General features: G+C 42.6%; 1 protein-coding gene across 2 annotated transcripts in view; it reads left to right on the top strand.

Annotated features, from left to right (window-relative positions):
• LOC139406855 (ataxin-2-like protein) overlaps nt 1-19,053 on the top strand; it is a 34,841-nt gene that overhangs the window by 13,215 nt on the left and 2,573 nt on the right. For both annotated transcript variants that reach the window (XM_071149955.1, XM_071149954.1), the window contains 8 exons: nt 4,939-5,005; nt 7,924-8,073; nt 8,200-8,263; nt 8,429-8,592; nt 11,825-11,948; nt 12,144-12,259; nt 17,352-17,534; nt 18,878-19,049. In XM_071149955.1, the coding sequence (XP_071006056.1) occupies nt 4,939-5,005; nt 7,924-8,073; nt 8,200-8,263; nt 8,429-8,592; nt 11,825-11,948; nt 12,144-12,259; nt 17,352-17,534; nt 18,878-19,049 (1,040 nt within the window). The remainder of the gene's footprint in view (nt 1-4,938; nt 5,006-7,923; nt 8,074-8,199; nt 8,264-8,428; nt 8,593-11,824; nt 11,949-12,143; nt 12,260-17,351; nt 17,535-18,877; nt 19,050-19,053) is intronic.

Raw genomic sequence — 19,053 nt, 5'->3', positions numbered from 1 at the left:
TTGATTTTCCCATGATGTCAAGCAGAGGCACTGAGTTTGAAGGTAGGCCTTGAAACTCCAATTGACTCAAATGATGTCAATTAGCCTATCAGAAGCTTCTAAAGCCATGACAATTTTCTGGAATTTTCCAAGCTGTTTAAAGGCACAGTCATCTAAGTGTATGTAAACTTCTGACCCACTGGAATTGTGATACAGTGAAATAATTTGTCTCTAAACAATTGTTGGAAAAATTACTTATGTACAGATTAGATGTCCTAACCAACTTGCCACAACTATAGTTTGTTAACAAGAAATTTGTGGAGTTGTTGAAAAATGAGTTTTATTGACTCCAACTGTATATAACATTCTATTGGTTTCAAGAAATTTGTCAAAATTAAATTTAAAAATTAGAAGCTTTGAATTCGGCGTCGTTTTGCGTGTCAATTCATGTGCCCTGGAATCGGTACATCGAATATCTGTATTTATTTATCTGTTATTTTACCAGGTAAGTTGACTGAGAACACGTTCTCATTTGCAGCAACGACCTGGGGAATAGTTACAGGGGAGAGGAGGGGGATGAATGAGCCAATTGTAAACTGGGGATTATTAGGTGACCGTGATGGTTTGAGGGCCAGATTGGGAATTTAGCCAGGACACCGGGGTTAACACCCCTACTCTTACGATAAGTGCCATGGGATCTTTAATGACCTCAGAGAGTCGGGACACCCGTTTAACGTCCCATCCAAAAGACTGCACCCTACACAGGGCAGTGGGATAGGTTTTTAGACCAGGGGAAAGAGTGCCTCCTACTGGCCCTCCAACACCACTTCCAGCAGCATCTGGTCTCTCATCCAGGAACTGACCAGGACCAACCCTGCTTAGCATCAGAAGCAAGCCAGCAGTGGTATGCAGGGTGGTATGCTGCTGACAATATCTCTACCCAACTAAACTTTTCAGGACCCTGCCTTTCAAAGATAATTTGTAAAAATCCAATTAACTTCACTCATTTTCATTGTAAAGGGTTTAAACACTGTTTCCCATGCTTGTTTAATGAACATGCACCTGTGGAACAGTCGTTAAGACACTAACAACTTACAGACGGTAGGCAGTTAAGGTAACAGTTATGAAAACTTAGGACACTAAAAAGGCCTTTCTACTGACTGGGGAAAAACACCAAAGGAAAGATGCCCAGGGTCCCTGCTCATCTGCGTGAACGTGCCTTAAGCATGCTGCAAGGAGGCATGAGGACTGGCGTGCCCAGGGCAATAAATTGCCATGTCTGTACTGTGAGACGCCTAAGACAGCGCTACAGGGAGACAGGATGGACAGCTGATCGTCCTTGCAGTGGCAGACCACGTGTAACAACACCTGCACAGGATCGGTACATCCGAACGTCACACCTGCGGGACAGGTACAGGATGGCAACAATTGCCGGAGTTACACCAGGAACGCACAATCCCTCCATCAGTGCTCAGACTGTCTGCAATAGGCTGAGAAAGGCTGGACTGAGGGCTTGTAGACCTGTTGTAAGACAGGTCCTCACCAGACAGCATACCATGCGATTATGTTAGGTCAGCGCCTAGTCACAAAACATACAGCCATTTTCCAGCCAAAGAGAGGAGTCACAAAAAGCAGAAATGGAGAAAATTAATCACTGACCTTTGCTCTTCATCAGATGGCACTCATGGGACTTAATGTTACACAATACATGTATGTTTTGTTCGATAAAATTCATATTTATATCCAAAAATCTGTTTACATTGGTGCATTATGTGAATTTGCAGAGAGCCACATCAATTTACAGAAATACTCAAACTTTGATGAAAGATACAAGTGTTATACATAGGATTAAAGAAACTTCTCCTTAATGCAACCGCTGTGTCAGATTTCAAAAAAGCTTTACGGCGAAAGCACACCTTGCGGTAATCTAAATACAGCGCTCAGCCACCAAAACAAGCCATACAGATACCCGCCAAGTTGTGGAGTCAACAAAAGTCAGAAATGGTGTTATAAATATTCACTTTGATCTTCATCGGAATGCACTCCCAGGAATCCCAGTTCCACAATAAATGTTTGTTTTGTTCGATAAAGTCCATCTTTGTCCAAATACCTCCTTTTTGTTCGCATTTAGTTCACTAATCCAAATGCACAAAGCGCGGGCACTAAATCCAGACAAAGTCAAAGAAGTTCCATTAAAGTTTGTAGAAACATGTCAAATGATGTATATAATCAATCTTTAGGATGTTTTTATCATAACTCTTTAATATTCCAACCGGACAATTCCGTTGTTATTAGAAAGGAAAGGACTGTCACGCGCGAGACAACTAAAGGCTTTCAGCATGACCACTTGTTGAAACAGCTCTTCCTCCTCCTTTCACAATAGAAGCCTGAAACAACTTTCTAAAGACTGGATTGGCAATCACTTGAAAAACTACAAACCTCATTTCCCACTTCCTAGTTGGATTTTTCTCAGGTTTTTGCCTGGGACGGTATGTGAATTGGAGTGGGTCTAGGGTGTCCGGGAGGATGCTGTTGATGTGAGCCATGACCAGCCTTTCAAAGCACTTCATGGCTACTGACGTGAGTGCCACGGGGCGGTAATCATTTAGGCAGGTTACCTTCGCTTCCTTGGGCACAGGGACTATGGTGGCCTGCTTTAACCTCTTGAAGCTAGGGGGCACTATTTTTATGTTTGGAAAAATAACTTTCCCAAAGTAAACGGCCTATTTCTCAGGACCAGATGCTAGAATATGCATATAATTGTCAGATTAGGATAGAAAACACTCAAGTTTCCAAAACTGTCAAAATATTGTCTGTGAGTATAACATAACTGATATTGTAGGTGAAACCCTGAGGAAAATCCAATCAGGAAGTGCCTCTTATTTTGCCTCTTATTTTGTTATTATTCTGTTATTGAAAAACCTATACTCGGTTGATATATTATCGAATATATATATATATATATATATATATATATATATTTTAAAAACTACCTGAGGAATGATTATAAATGTTTGACTTGTTTCTGGGGACATTATGAAGAATATTTGGAATTTCCGTCTGCTTTGTCGTGACCGCTCTTTCCTGTGGATTTCTGAACATAACGCGACAAACAAACGGAGGTATTTTGGGTATAAAAATCTTTATGAAAAAAAGGAACGTTTGTTGTGTAACTGGGAGTCTCGTGAGTGAAAACATCCGAAGATCATCAAAGGTAAACGATGAATTTTGATTGCTTTTCTGATTTTCGCGGCTTTGTGAATGTTGACCTGTTTAAAGGTCTTGCACACATCGGCTACCGAGAGCGTTATCGCACAGTCATCTAGAACTGCTGGTGCTCTCGTGCATACTTCTGTGTTGCTTGGCCCCGCGCGAACAAAAGGCATTTAGCTCATCCGGGAAGCTCGCGGCTATGGGCAGCTCGCGTCTGGGTTTCCCTTTGTATTCCGTAATAGTTTCCAAGCCCTGCCGACGAGCGTCAGATCCGTTGTAGTAGGATTCAATATTAATCCTGTATTGACGCTTGTTTGATGGTTTGTCTGAGGGCATAGTGGGATTTCTTATAACCGTCTGGATTAGTCTCCCGCTCCTTGAAAGCGGCAGCTCTTGCCTTTAGCTCAATGCGGATGTTGCCTGTAATCCATGGCTTCTGGTTGGGATCTGTACGTACAGTCACTGCAGGGACAACGTCGTCGATGCACTTATTGATGAAGCCGATGACTGAGATGGTATACTCCTCAGTGCCATTGGATGAACCCTGGAACATATTCCAGTCTGTGCTAGCAAAACAGTGCTGTAGCATCTGCGTCATCTGACCGCTTCCGTATTGAGCTTTTGTTTTTGCTTGTAAGTAGCAATCAGGAGGATGGAATTATGGTCAGATTTGCCAGGTGGTCAGGGGAGAGCTGTGTATGCATCTGTGTGTGTGTGTGGAGTAAAGGTGGTCTAGAGTTTAAAATATTTAAAAAATAACCTCTGGTTGCACGTGACAAAACATTTGGTAAAACTGATTTAAGTTTTCCAGCATCAAAGTCCTTGGCCACTAGGAGCGCCGCTTCTGGGTGAGCATTTTCTTTACTTATAGAGTTGATTGAGAGCTGTCTTAGCGCCAGCTTCGTTCTGTGGCGGTAAATAGATGGCTACGAATAATATAGATGAGAACTCTCTTGGTAGATAGTGTGGTCTACAGCTTGTCATATGGTACTATACCTCAGGCAATTTATTTTGTTATTATGGACTCTTTTGACCTAAATTGCTTTTGTTTTATAGATGAATACTGAATTTCATGGTCTCTAAAGGCACTATTAAAAGTGTCCTATACAATAAGGGGATCTGCTGTACCTATGTTCTGTCAGGAAAAAGTCAGTTATAAATTATTCTGTCCTAGTTGAAAACAAGTTATCATCCAGTAGGCTTTGATTAAATTTCCAATATCCTCTCCCACGTGGAAATTCTGTAAGAGTAATGTATATGCCAATACCAGGCTGTTTAACAAAAGGAAAGTTTGAAATGCGCCAATTTAAGATACAAATTTTGATTACAACGTGCGCATTGGTGCTAGTTGTTTTAACGGAATAGCCTACAATGTTTTTTTTCAGGTCAGATTTACTCGAGGCATAGGCTACAATGCAGTGTATCCATACAGGGTCACAGTGCAGACTGAACTGAGGTAGTGTACCGTTACACCCCTACTACCGTTACAACCCTAGTATTAATACGATGTTGGCACCTCTGTAGGTATTATGCTAGGTCTGGGTGAAATATCATGAATACCGTTATGAATGCATATACGGTATATAACAATGTTGATTCAGTGCTAAATTAAGTAAAGTGAGCCCCATGCTCAGGTGGACAAGGTAGTTGCCATGTTGAGGATGGATGGATGTATGAAAAAGGGATTTGAAAGGTGATTTGGAGTTCTCATCTCGCTCTTCTTCTGTGTTTTTTTTTTTTTTTTAGTCAGGTGAAGAAGTCTACGCTGAACCCCAACGCCAAAGAGTTCGTCTTCAAGGCACCCATGACCCTGGTCTGTCTCTCTCTCTCTCACACACACACACACACACACACACACACACACACACACACACACACACACACACACACACACACACACAGGAAAGTTGTTGAGAACAAGTTTTCTCACAGCAACCTGTTTGGCCAGAAGTATAATGGTATAAAATACAGTATATACATATGATATGAGTAATGTAAACATTATTTAAAGTGACTAGTGATCCATTTGTTAATGTGGCCAGGCGATTAGTTCTCAATGTAGGCAGCAGCTTCTGATTTAGTAATTGCCGTTTAGCAGTCTGATGGCCTTGAGATTGAAGCAGTTCTTCAGTCTCTCGGTCACAGTTTTGATGCACCTGTACTGACCTCGCCTTCTGGATGGTAGTGGTGTGAACAGGCAGTGGCTCGGGTGGTTGTTGTCCTTGATCTTTTTGGCCTTCCTTTGACATCGGGTGCTATAGGTGTCATGGAGTGCAGGTAGTTTGCCACCGGTGATGCGTTGTGCAGACCGCACCAACATCTGGAGAGCCTTGTGGTTGTGGGCGGAGCAGTTGCCGTACCAGGCTGTGATACAGACCAATAGGATGCTCTCGATTGTAGATCTGTAAAAGTTAGTCAGGGTTTTGGGCAACAAGCAACATTTTCTTCAGGCTCCTGAGGTTGAAGAGGCACTGTTGCACCTTCACCACACTGTCTGTGTGGGTGGACCATTTCAGTTTGTCAGTGATGTGTACACCAAGGAACTTAACTTTCCACCTTCTCCACTGCTGTCCCTTTGATGTGGATGGGGGGGGGGGGGGGGGGGGGGGGTGCGCTCCCTCTTGCTCTTTCCTGAAGTCCATGTCATCTTTGTTGACTTTGAGTGAGAGGTTGTTTTCCTGACACCACACTCCGAGTGCCCTCACCACCTCCCTGTAGGCTCTCGTTGTTGGTAATCAACCCCACTGCTGTTGTCGTCTGCAAATATGATGATTTGAGTTGGAGGCGTGCGTGGCTGAGCAAGGAGTACAGGAGGGGAATGAGAACGCACCCTTGTGGGGCCCCAGTGTTGAGGGTCAGCAAAGTGGAGATCTTGTTTCCTACCTTCACCACCTGGGGCCGTCAAAGTCCAGGACCCAACTGCACAGGGCGGGGTTGAGGCTCAGGGCCTCCAGCTTGACGATGAGCTTGGAGGGTACTACGGTGTTGAATGCTGAGCTGTAGTCAATGAACAGCATTCTTACATAGGTATTCCTCTTGTCCAGATGGGATAGGGCAGTGTGATGGCGATTGCATCGTCTGTGGACCTGTTGGGGCACTATGCATACTGAAGTGGGTCTAGGGTGGCCGGTAAGGTGGAGGTGATATGATCCTTGAATAGTCTCTCAAAGCAGTTCATGATAACCGATGGTGGCCATCAGACCGGTATAGGGAGCGATTGAATATGTCTGTAAACATACCAGCCAGCTGGCATGCTCTGAGGATGCGGCTAGGGATGCCATCTGGGGCACCAGCCTTGTGAGGGTTAACACGTTTTAAATGTGAGCGTTAGCCATGGAGAGGGGGGTGGGGGGGGGGCGCAGTTCTTGTTAGCGGTCCGCGACGCTGGCACTGTATTATCCTCAAAGCGGGCAAAGAAGGTGTTTTAATTTGTCTGGAAGCGTGACGTCTATGTCCGTGATGTGGCTGGTTTCCTTTTTGTGTTCTGTGATTTCCTGTAGACCCTGCCACATTCGTTTTGTGTCTGAGCTGTTGAATTGCGACTCCACTTTGTCCCTGTTCTGGCATTTTGCTTGTTTGATTGCCTTGTGGAGGGAATAACTACATTGTTTATATTTAGCCATATGCCCAGACCTCTTTCCATGGTTAAATGAGGTGGTTAGTGCTTTCAGTTTTGCACAAATGCCATCATCCATCCATCATTTCTGGTTAGGGTACGTTTAAATAGTCAGTGGGTACATATCCAATGCACTTCTTTATAAACTCACTCACCGATGTTGTTCTGAGGCTCACATCCCAGTCAGTGTGATCAAAACAATCTTGAAGTGTGGATTCCGATTGGTCAGACCAGCACTGAATGGTTCTAGTCACTGGTACATCCTGTTTGAGTTTCTGCCTATAAGACGGTAGGAGCAAGATGGTATCGTGTTCAGATTTGGCGGGAGAGGGAGTATGCATCGCGGAAGTTAAAGTAGCAGTGGTCTATTGTATTACCCCCGCGGATAGTGCAATCAATATGCTGATAGAATTTTTGGTAGCCTTGTTCTCAAATTTGCTTTATTAAAATCCCCAGCTACAATAAATGCAGCCTCAGGATATCTGGTTTCCAGTTTACATAGAGTCCAGTGAAGTTCCTTGAGGGCCATATTGGTGTCTGCTTGAGGGGAAACAGTTGTGACTATAACTGATGAGAATTCTCTTGGAAAGTAATATAGCCAGTATTTGATTGATTGAAGAATTCTAGGTTGGGTGAGCAGAGGGACTTGAGTTCCTGTATGACGTTATTAATCATGAAGCATACACCCCCGCTCTTCCCAGAGGTGTTTCTCTGTAGGCGCCATGCATGGAGAAACCCAGTGGCTGGACCAATTCCGATAACATATCCCGAGAGAGCCATGAAACATTCTCTGCTGTCTCTCTGGAAGGCAACCCTTGCTCGAATTTTGTCTACCTTGTTATTAAGAGACTGGACATTGGCGAGTAGTGTACTCTGCAGCGGTGGGCGATGTGCACGTCTAAGGAGTCTGACCAGGAGGTCGGTCCATCTTGCCCCTTCTGCGGCGCCGTTGTTTTGGGTCGGCTTCTGGGATTAGATCCATTGTCCTGGGTGGTGGTCCAAACTATATGTTCAGGCACATACACCAAATGTAACTGTGTGTGATTTGTTCAGCTAAACACACGCTTACTTACCTCACAAACCAACCTGAACTGTGCGAATTCTCTCCTCCCCAGGTGAAGCCGTCCCCAGCCCCCACCCCCCCGCGGCCCACTCCTCCCAGCCCCTCTGTGGTGCTCCAGCCCCCCCCGGGACAACAGGCCATCTACAGCACCCCCTATCTGTCCTACCTCTCCCCCGTACAGATACAGGGACACTCTGTACAGGTATGACTAGGACTGAGGCTGTGCGTGTGACTCTGTGAAAAATAAGCATTGGTGTGTCTGGGGTGTTGAAAAACAAATGGTGTGTATACATTTGAGGTTGGGGTCTAACTGTCCTTTGTTTCCCAGGCTCCTCAGATGTATCAGTACACCATGTCTTCAGTCCAGCAGGGGAAGTATCCCAGATCTAAAGGTACTCACACCATTCTGTTGCCTAATCAATAGGTTGGTCGCAACACTTTCATAATCTCTATTCAATGTTACGCTCTTTTAATTTAGCAACTCTGGAACATTTGAAATCAACAAGTAAAGAACTATAGACTAAAGTTATGATCCGTATGTTGTTAACCCCCCCCAGGCCAGGTGGTAGGCCCTCGTCCGGACCACCACGGCTCTTCCCAGCCCCAGATGCTCCAGGCTGCAGCGTCTGCAGCAGGCCCTCCCCTGGTGGCCTCCCCCTACCCCCAGGCCTACCTGCAGTACAGTCAGGTCATCCAGGGCATGCCCCACTACCCCGGACAGGTAGTTTACTACCATGCTAATGTTGCTAATGCTAACCAGTCCACAATGTGTGTTGTGGATGGAGGCTTTGTTTCAATAGATGCCTGACTTGCACAGGAAAGAAATTGTTTATTTTGTTCATGTCATTAAATGAATCCTACAGACGAAGAACCATATATGTGACAATTTTTCCATTTTAAGATAATCAGTTATTTTTATATTATTAATTGTGTGTACCACATTAGGTGTTTTATGGTTGACAAATAATTCACCATACCCATATCTTCCAACAACAATTTATATTTTTTTGTTATTTCAAAAAATAATTTTTATTGCCGTTTTAATTTTAAGAATGTGGAAGAACAGTATATCTCCAGTGATGATTTCAGTTTGTGGAAGAACAGTATATGTGACATTTTGCATGACTCTTGTAAGATGTCCTTTTTTAACACCTGATATGATGTTTTAAGTACTTTCAAGTACAAATGCCCTTCATGTAAATAACTTAAATGCAATATGTAGTTAATTCATTTGTATGGAGGTTCATTTAAAGGTGGTCTATCAACTTTAGCACTGATGACTTTTCTTAAAAGTTGAGTCATGAAATCTTAGTCTCATTTAAAATGAAGCCCTCAATGTGAACATACCATAGAACTACAAAACACTCCCAATCTATACACAGAATGAGTTTGTATTTCACCATTGTGTAACACAGCACTTTTAGAGTTAACTTTAATGTACGTATCATTACTGTCAAAGTTAAACTATGCAAGTGTTCAATATAGCTATTATAATAATAGGCGTTTTGTCTTATTTCTAACCTGTTCTAAGTCGGAGAGAATCAACGCTTGTTGTTTCTCGTATGGGACAGTGTAGAAACTGTTGAACAGATGCAGCTTGCGCTCAGTCACTTTCCACACTCCTTTCTGCATGTCGTGGAACACGCTCTTCCCTGCAGGATACAGTGTAACTAGCTAGCTACTGTAGCCATGTCGAATCATCTGGTGGATGGAGAAAAAGTAGCTACCTATGTTTCTTCTATAATCTAGCAATAACATTTGTAACGATAATGTATGAGTTATTAGCCAACGAACTTTAGCTAATATGTTTTCTCTATAGTTACAAATTAGACAACCCACAACATACATGTTAGTTACTGTACTCTATAGCTAGCTAGCTAGCTTGATTGTTTGATATACGGTTCTTCCACATACCTCTTTTGGACAGCTTTTCCCAGTTTTTTTCTTGACCCTTACGATTTGTATAGGGTTTTCTTCCTTTGCCTGTCTTTCCATTCTATTAGTTTTGTTTTACGTTTCTTTCCCATATTTCTGCGATTTTCATCAGCAACAGAAAGGTTGTGCGCTTGTCCGTCCATTCTGAGTGGTGCACATAAAAGGCTCTCGTGGAATAACCGATCTTTAAATTTAAAATGATTGTTCATTAGCGCGTGGAAAGCTTGTGAAACCGGTTCACTATAGAAAAAAGGGTGTCCAATAATGATTGTTCATGTATATCTCATTTTTTTTGTAAATGTCACATACAGTGCCTTGCGAAAGTATTCGGCCCCCTTGAACTTTGCGACCTTTTGCCACATTTCAGGCTTCAAACATAAAAATATAAAACTGTATTTTTTTGTGAAGAATCAACAACAACATCATGAAGTGGAACGACATTTATTGGATATTTCAAACTTCTTTAACAAATCAAAAACTGAAAAATTGGGCGTGCAAAATTATTCAGCCCCCTTAAGTTAATACTTTGTAGCGCCACCTTTTGCTGCGATTACAGCTGTAAGTCGCTTGGGGTATGTCTCTATCAGTTTTGCACATCGAGAGACTGAAATTTTTTCCCATTCCTCCTTGCAAAACAGCTCGAGCTCAGTAAAGTTGGATGGAGAGCATTTGTGAACAGCAGTTTTCAGTTCTTTCCACAGATTCTCGATTGGATTCAGGTCTGGACTTTGACTTGGCCATTCTAACACCTGGATATGTTTATTTTTGAACCTTTCCATTGTAGATTTTGCTTTATGTTTTGGATCATTGTCTTGTTGGAAGACAAATCTCCGTCCCAGTCTCAGGTCTTTTGCAGACTCCATCAGGTTCTCTTCCAGAATGGTCCTGTATTTGGCTCCATCCATCTTCCCATCAATTTTAACCATCTTCCCTGTCCCTGCTGAAGAAAAGCAGGCCCAAACCATGATGCTGCCACCACCATGTTTGACAGTGGGGATGGTGTGTTCAGCTGTGTTGCTTTTACGCCAAACATAACGTTTTGCATTGTTGCCAAAAAGTTCAATTTTGGTTTCATCTGACCAGAGCACCTTCTTCCACATGTTTGGTGTGTCTCCCAGGTGGCTTGTGGCAAACAACACTTTTTATGGATATCTTTAAGAAATGGCTTTCTTCTTGCCACTCTTCCATAAAGGCCAGATTTGTGCAATATACGACTGATTGTTGTCCTATGGACAGAGTCTCCCACCTCAGCTGTAGATCTCTGCAGTTCATCCAGAGTGATCATGGGCCTCTTGGCTGCATCTCTGATCAGTCTTATCCTTGTATGAGCTGAAAGTTTAGAGGGACGGCCAGGTCTTGGTAGATTTGCAGTGGTCTGATACTCCTTCCATTTCAATATTATCGCTTGCACAGTGCTCCTTGGGATGTTTAAAGCTTGGGAAATCTTTTTGTATCCAAATCCGGCTTTAAACTTCTTCACAACAGTATCTCGGACCTGCCTGGTGTGTTCCTTGTTCTTCATGATGCTCTCTGCGCTTTTAACGGACCTCTGAGACTATCACAGTGCAGGTGCATTTATACGGAGACTTGATTACACACAGGTGGATTGTATTTATCATCATTAGTCATTTAGGTCAACATTGGATCATTCAGAGATCCTCACTGAACTTCTGGAGAGAGTTTGCTGCACTGAAAGTAAAGGGGCTGAATAATTTTGCACGCCCAATTTTTCAGTTTTTGATTTGTTAAAAAAGTTTGAAATATCCAATAAATGTCGTTCCACTTCATGATTGTGTCCCACTTGTTGTTGATTCTTCACAAAAAAATACAGTTTTATATCTTTGTTTGAAGCCTGAAATGTGGCAAAAGGTCGCAAAGTTCAAGGGGGCCGAATACTTTCGCAAGGCACAGTATATGGTTCTTCGTCTGTAGGATTCAAATGTTCTTTATATTCCCTTTTCTCACTCTTTTTCTTTCTCCCCTTTCGTTCTTTATCCGCTCTCTCCCCCCTGTGCTAGCCGGTGTACTCCATGCTGCAGGGTGGGGCCAGGATGCTGACCCAGGCGGGCCACCCCCAGGCTATGGGCCCTCAGTACCCCGGACAGACAGAGGGTCCCCCGGGACCACAACAGGCCATGTATGGTAAGATAACGCACAGTTTCAGTTTAAAAGTACACTCGGCAAGACTTCATCATTTTAGACATGGTCCTGCTTAGAAGAAATTAAATGTATTGATGCGACTGTCTAAGATTGCCATTGTTCATGGTTCTTTGGTTTGTAAATGATGTTTGAATCCACATACTTGAGGTTCAAGTTAGTCTTCCATCTGTCTCTTAGCCTCCCAGCAGTTCTCCCACCATTCTAGCTCCATGCACCCTCCCCAGCCCTCCAGCACCCCTACTGGGAGCCAGCCCCCTCCCCAGCACACTGCCCCCAGCCCTGGGCACGGACAGGTAAACCAACCAGCCCATCTGTGTGTGTGTGCATGTTTGTTTTGTCACAAACACTGGACAGGTGCAGTAAAATGTGTTGTTTTTTTACTGGTTCAGCCATGGTAGTACGGCCGCTTTGCTCAGGGGCACATGGACAGATTTATCACTCTATCGGCTCCGGTATTCAAACCAGCTATCTTTCACTTACTTTATGTGGGGGAGCGATTCATGTACTGGTGTAGGATCGATTCTGTCTTGTCAGTGATTTTGCTTCATGTTTTATGTGAGGAGCCTGTAATTAAAGTGACGCTCCAGCATTGTTGTGCGTTAAAGTAACTTGTTATATAATCAGATGACTTGTGTGAGTATTCTGTTTACGTTACCTTTTCAAATTGGTAATATTATTGAAGTTACTTTGTAAAAAAAAGTGTTACTTGCAGAATCGGGCACGTGTGTCCATGATCCGATCTTGACTTGATCCCTCATTGAGTTCTTGAGCAAGCAATGAAAAGCTGTTTTAGAAAAATGTAATGGCTGCTGCTGTCCATAGAAATGTGTAGAGGGCGCACCTCTGATCTTTGCTATTGATCGCTTCTGTGATAGCAAAGCCCATAGAGGGGTTTTCCCATCTAGTGGAAAGTGTGCCCTTAAATCTTTATGGGTCATGTACGTGCGGTCTGTCTTGTTTTTATTTGTCGGCTTTAGGCCTATGTATTTTACTTAGTTGACGATGGACGTTGTAGTCTACAGGCCAACCTGAATTCTTTTTTCTTTAGCCGCCAATGGATCACGGTTTATCTGTCTGTGTCCATATGGCAGAGGCTGGTGCTCTTGCATTAGTTGAATTGTAACTTTTAGATTAAACATGTGACTGTTATTTTGAGAATGTTATTATTGAAATTAATTAGTTGCTTCTATTTTTGGTAGAGAGCGCCTTGCTCCCTCAGACAGTCAAACAAATGCTGATAAAAAAAATAAAAAAAATATAAAGTAATGTGGCTTTCCACACAAAGTAATATTGTAAAGCAACATGTCACTTGTGTTAAATGCAATGGATATGTATGGATAACAAACACTCCAGTCTCCTTTTCACCTCAACATCTGATTTACTTAACACAAGGCACATCTCAATAGGTGATCCAGCTCATGACTTGGCCCAAGTGGCAGGGTGTGCTTTTCTCTTTTGTTCTCTATTGCTCCACAAACAAGCAAGGTGGGAGGCCGATGAATTCACAAATTCCTATCAGACCAACTCCTTCAATGCCCTACTCCTTGAAGTTCGCCATTTAAAAAAACACTATTTTGCTCAATATATGTGTGTACTTTATATATGTGTATTTATACTTGGAATATTTATTGTTTTTAAATCACAGGAAGCCTTTTTACATTGACCAGCTTGAGGCCCCTAATTCAGTGTTTTACCATTAGCACAGTCTGTCGGTCCGACTCCCTTTCAACCCTCTACTTTTTCCACTTCATTAATTAACTAGGCTACTTGTCATGTAAAAGATTCAATTCGCTAGTCCGTCGAACCCTGTACTGCCAGAATGAACAATATGAATGTTCTAGCGGTCTATTGATAGGATAGGTTCCTGTCAATCACAAAGCGAGCGCTGATGGGTAAACAGCCTGTGGTCCAATGATGCCAATGTGGCAATTTTGTTGCTAGATTTAGCAACTTTTCAGACTACCCTGGCAACTTTTTTTTCAAACAGCATCTAGCAACAAATTTAGCTACTTTAAAAAATGTATTTGGAACTTCTAGCAACTTTTGAAAAGTGACTCAAATGCTAAAATGCATGCATTTTCCCTCTAAATGACACAAAAAGGATTCTCTGTCACACACTCGCAACACACGTGCCTGGCTGCAAAAGTGCATTGTGAGTGATGTCAGCAGCAGGCGCTCAACCTGTGCACAAGCAGCAGCAGGTCAGCAGCAATTTCAGCAAAGTGCAACTCATTGATGGCTGGCTGGCAGCAGTACGGGTTCGACGAGCCAAACCCAATGAATATAGTTGGTCACGAATGTTTGATCTTGAACAGAACTTACAACATCAATCGAAAATGTACAGAAAAGAGTGGGAGTCTACCTGAACAAATGTCAGATCATATTTTTTACCGAGTTGGCCAGTCAATTTGAGTAACGTTATTGTGTATTCTACGTTATCACGCAATGATATGACAATGTCTTTTAGCAACTAATCAACCTGCCTCTAGCAACTTACCCTGACAATTAGTTGGCAACACTGCTGCGCTCTGTCCCGCCTGGGGTTGGTTGAATTTAAATGTCTTTACACGGAGGAGGGAGAGCGCCAGATTAATGTGGATTTGCTCGTCCCATGTAATGTAAGTGGTAACGATGAGTCGAAATCCACTTAAACTAATTGTTTTCTTGCACATTTAATTTACTTTCGTTAGCATTTCACATAGCTAGCCACGCAGCGTCATGTCGCATGGGCTATTTAGCCTACTGTGCTTTGATTGACAACTGACAAGCAAGTGTTGACAAGTTTATTAAAGGTGTCGAACTGACTGTATAAAGTCGATATTTATCGCTTTGCCATTCATAAATCATGCAACGTGGTTATATGTACATGGTGTCGCATCTGGACAAGTAAAACTAAATATTTCGTAGGATGTCGGATTGCCCGACAGTGACGGTAAAGTGAGTGACTCGTCAGTTAGTGTATACTACCGAATCGCATCAGTTCATTTGGCTCCTTAATTTGCCTGGGATCTTTGGCGATTATCTGCAGATACATTATGAAAACATTAGATGAAGATAGTGAATCATCGCTGCAGCAATAGGTAGTGGAGAGCCTCATTCTGGTCCAAATATGATCATTAGGGCCCTCGTAGAATCCAGGCATTAAAACAGAATTCAATAATATTAAAATGTATTGACCTTAGTAAGGAATCAGCTAAAAGTATTGCTTCAAATCATCAAAGATAACGATTAGTCGATCATTTGAATCAGCGGTCTTGTGCTAGGGCAAAAATGTGCACCCCTTTGATTAGGAAACACTGATTTGACCTTTAATTAATTTACAATAATGTGGGCTATTTACTTTTGTAATTTAAATAAAGATCATTATGGCAATTCATATCTTGCAGTAAAACCGTTAATACGACAATCTCAAGATACAAAATGTTTCAAGTTGAATGTTCTCTTGGAAAATAGTACTGATCATATAGATATCAAACTAACAAACTGAATGTATACATTTTCTGTAATTTAAGTTGTGAAGTCTTAATACACAATTACAACACGTTTTTCCAATCTGGGAGGTAATAATTTTGCTGTGTATTTTGGATGGAATCAAGGCATTAGAATGTACTAGAGGTCGACCGATTATGATTTTTCAACGCCGATACCGATTATTGGAGGACCAAAAAAAGCTGATAGCGATTAATCGCTGACTGTTTTTTTTTAAATAATGAATTACAACGATACTGAATTAACATTTATTATAACTTAATATAATACATCAATAAAATCAATTTAGCCTCAAATAAATAATGAAACATGTTCAATTTGGTTTAAATAATGCAAAAACAAAGTGTTGGAGAGGAAAGTAAAAGTGCAATATGTGCCATGTAAGAAAGCTAACGTTTCAGTTCCTTGCTCGGATCATGAGAACATATGAAAGCTAGTGGTTCTTTTAACATGAGTCTTCAATATTCCCAGGTAAGACGTTTTAGGTTGCAGTTATTATAGGAATTATAGGACTATTTCTCTCTCTACCATTTTTATTTTATTTACCTTTGACTATTGGATGTTCTTACAGGCACTTTAGTATTGCCAGTGTAACAGTATAGCTTCCGTCCCTCTCCTCGCTCCTCCCTGGGCTCGAACCAGGAACACAACGACAACAGCCACCCTCGAAGCAGCGTTACCCATGCAGAGCAAGGGGAACAACCACTCCAAGTCTCAGAGCGAGTGAAGTTTGAAACGCTATTAACGCGCACCCCGCTAACTAGCTAGCCATTTCACATCGGTTACACCAGCCTAATCTCGGAAGTTGATAGGCTTGAAGTCATAAACAGCGCAATGCTTGAAGCACCGCGACGAGCTGCTGGCAAAAAGCACGAAAGTGCTGTTTGAATGAATGCTTACGAGCCTGCTACTGCCTACCATCGCTCAGTCAGACTGCTCTATCAAATCATACTTAGTTATAACATAACACACAGAAATACGAGCCTTAGGTCATTAATAAGGCCGAATACGGAAACCAGACGATTATTCTTTCAGTGAAATACGGAACCGTAAGTCTAAATATTCCTGTTACATTGCACAACCTTCAATGTTATGTCATAATTATGTATAATTCTGGTTAATTATGCGGCCCCAACTGTTGCATATACACTGACTCTGCGTGCAATGAACGCAAGAGAAGTGACACAATTTCACCTGATTAATATTGCCTGCTAACCTGGATTTCTTTTAGCTAAATATGCAGGTTTAAAAATGTATACTTGGAGCAACAATACGCAACGCATCGATTATATGCAACGCAGGACACGCTAGATAAACTAGTAATATCATCAACCATGTGTAGTTAACTAGTGATTTATGATTGATTGTTTTTTATAAGATAAGTTTAATGCTAGCTAGCAACTTACCTTGGCTTACTGTATTCGCGTAACAGGTAGTCTCCTCGTGGAGTGCAATGTAATCAGGTGGTTAGAGCGTTGGACTAGTTAACTGTAAGGTTGAATCCCCCGGGCTGACAAGGTGAAAATCTGTCGTTCTGCACCTGAACGAGGCAGTTAAACCCACCGCTCCTAGGCAGTCACTGAAAATAAGAATGTGTTCGTAACTGACTTGCCTAGTTACATAAAGATACATTTTTTTTTTTTTTTAAGTGTCCAAAAATACCGATTTCCGATTGTTATGAAATCGGCCCTAATTAATCGGTCGACCTCTAGAATGTACCAGAGGCCACCACAATGGGGCTTCTTCGAGAGGCACCTAGCTGGCTACTTTTTCTATTTGGCTGGCTAAAACAGTCTATTTATCCTGAACAGCCTGTTTTTAGTCTGTGTGTGTGAATATAGTGTTTGTCTATCACGAGTATGTAATTTCCTAACATACTTCCCTTCCTCCCTTCAGTCGGGCCAGGGAGGCCCCCAGCCCCAGTCCATGTACCACTCTGGGCCCCTGCCAGCGCCCACACCCCCTAACATGCCCCCTGGCCACAGCTCTCCCCAGGCCTCTTACCCCATGCAGGGCTACAGCCTGCCCACCCACCAGCCCATGGCCCAACACTACCCCGGCCTGGGACAGCTCACACAGGTAAACACCAGACTACTCTTGACCCACAGCCCACATACATTCAACTCTCCAGAAAGAAAGGACTAACAGATCTAAGCAAACAGTGATACTAAGTCAAACATTGTGATAATATAAGGATGTAGCAAGTCAGTATTTTTGTTTCAATTGCATAAGGCCGATACGAGCTTCATGCTGTTGATCTACATGCGTGGGTATTTTTTATTTTTTTTGAAGCAGTGGACACCGGCTGGTAACATTATGCCCTCGCCAGTCCGTGTTTCCAAGACTCCCATTTATAAGTCTTCTCATTTGTGGTGAAAAGAGTTACGTTAATCTTCCCTTGCTAGTAGTAACTAGCTGGCTTTAACCTGGCTAAAAACATAGCAAACTAGCTAGCCTTTTAGCTTACCACATCTCCTTGTGAAATGATCATATTTAAATATAGTATTCCCTGGCAAATATTGTTATACTTGGCAGTAACCTACATCTCAATTTGATATTCAGGAGAAAAGGCACATGGCTACTAGCTGTTTTTACTGTTTCAAAATAGCCTGGAATCAGTTATTACTTCTCAACAAAATACACTTTTGTGGGGATTCTAATAAGGCAACAATGTTTTGTTTAAACAGTCGCTGAGATTAGTTGGTTATCAATGCAAAATACTACTTTTGCATAGCCTATGTAGATCAGATCAAGGAACAGTCATTGTAAATAACATTTTGTTAACTGACTTGCCTAGTTAAATACAATGTTTTATCAAGGAACCAAGCAACAATGTCATTGCCTACACCACACTGTAGAGCCCTGCACTGGCATGAACTTTAAGCCTGAGCCCTTACCCATGCCTACGATATTCAGGCCCTACCCTACCCAGGCCCGATTTGGCTTTTGCCAAATTTAAAACCCCGGCCCTGTCTGAAATAACTTCCTCCATTAGCTGCTCCGGTCACTCGCTCCCTGCGCATGGTGGCTCTAAGTCTGGGTATCGATAACTACGGTTCAGCTGGTGCTGCTCTGCTTGATGACGAGACATGAGAGCTGATTTAGCTTCTTTTGGTCACTCTAAACTGACAGCTCAAGGAACATTATATTCTGTGAAATTCTTATATTTGATGTTGAAGCACTTCTGACATGTCACAATCTTAGTCAGGCCTGTCAGTTAGCAGAGCTCTATTAACACTGCCCCCACAATGAACTCATTCCGATTGAGCTGCGCCAAAAAGTCGCTAGTAACGTAGGTAGGACTACGTTCTACAAAGAGCCAGCCATTTTGCGCTCTGAATCTTTCCATCTCCGTGAGTCTGTAGACCACTAGTCTTGAATTTTAAATATGGTTGACATCATCTTGCCCCCTCTCGCTCCAGGCCCATGTTGCCCAAGGTATGTCTGGCCCTCACCACCCAGGAGGCCACGGCCCGCCCCAGATGATGCTGCACTATGCCCCACCCCCACAGCAAGGCCCAGGCTCAGCCCAGCAGCACGGCCCTCCCCCCCAGCAGGGGGCGCACCAACACTACTACATCCAACATCCACAGGGTAA

Source organism: Oncorhynchus clarkii, chromosome 4 (genome assembly GCF_045791955.1).
Source record: "Oncorhynchus clarkii lewisi isolate Uvic-CL-2024 chromosome 4, UVic_Ocla_1.0, whole genome shotgun sequence".
NCBI lineage: Eukaryota > Metazoa > Chordata > Actinopteri > Salmoniformes > Salmonidae > Oncorhynchus > Oncorhynchus clarkii.
Note: the sequence above shows the minus strand (reverse complement) of the source record. Positions and strands in the feature narration are given on the sequence as shown.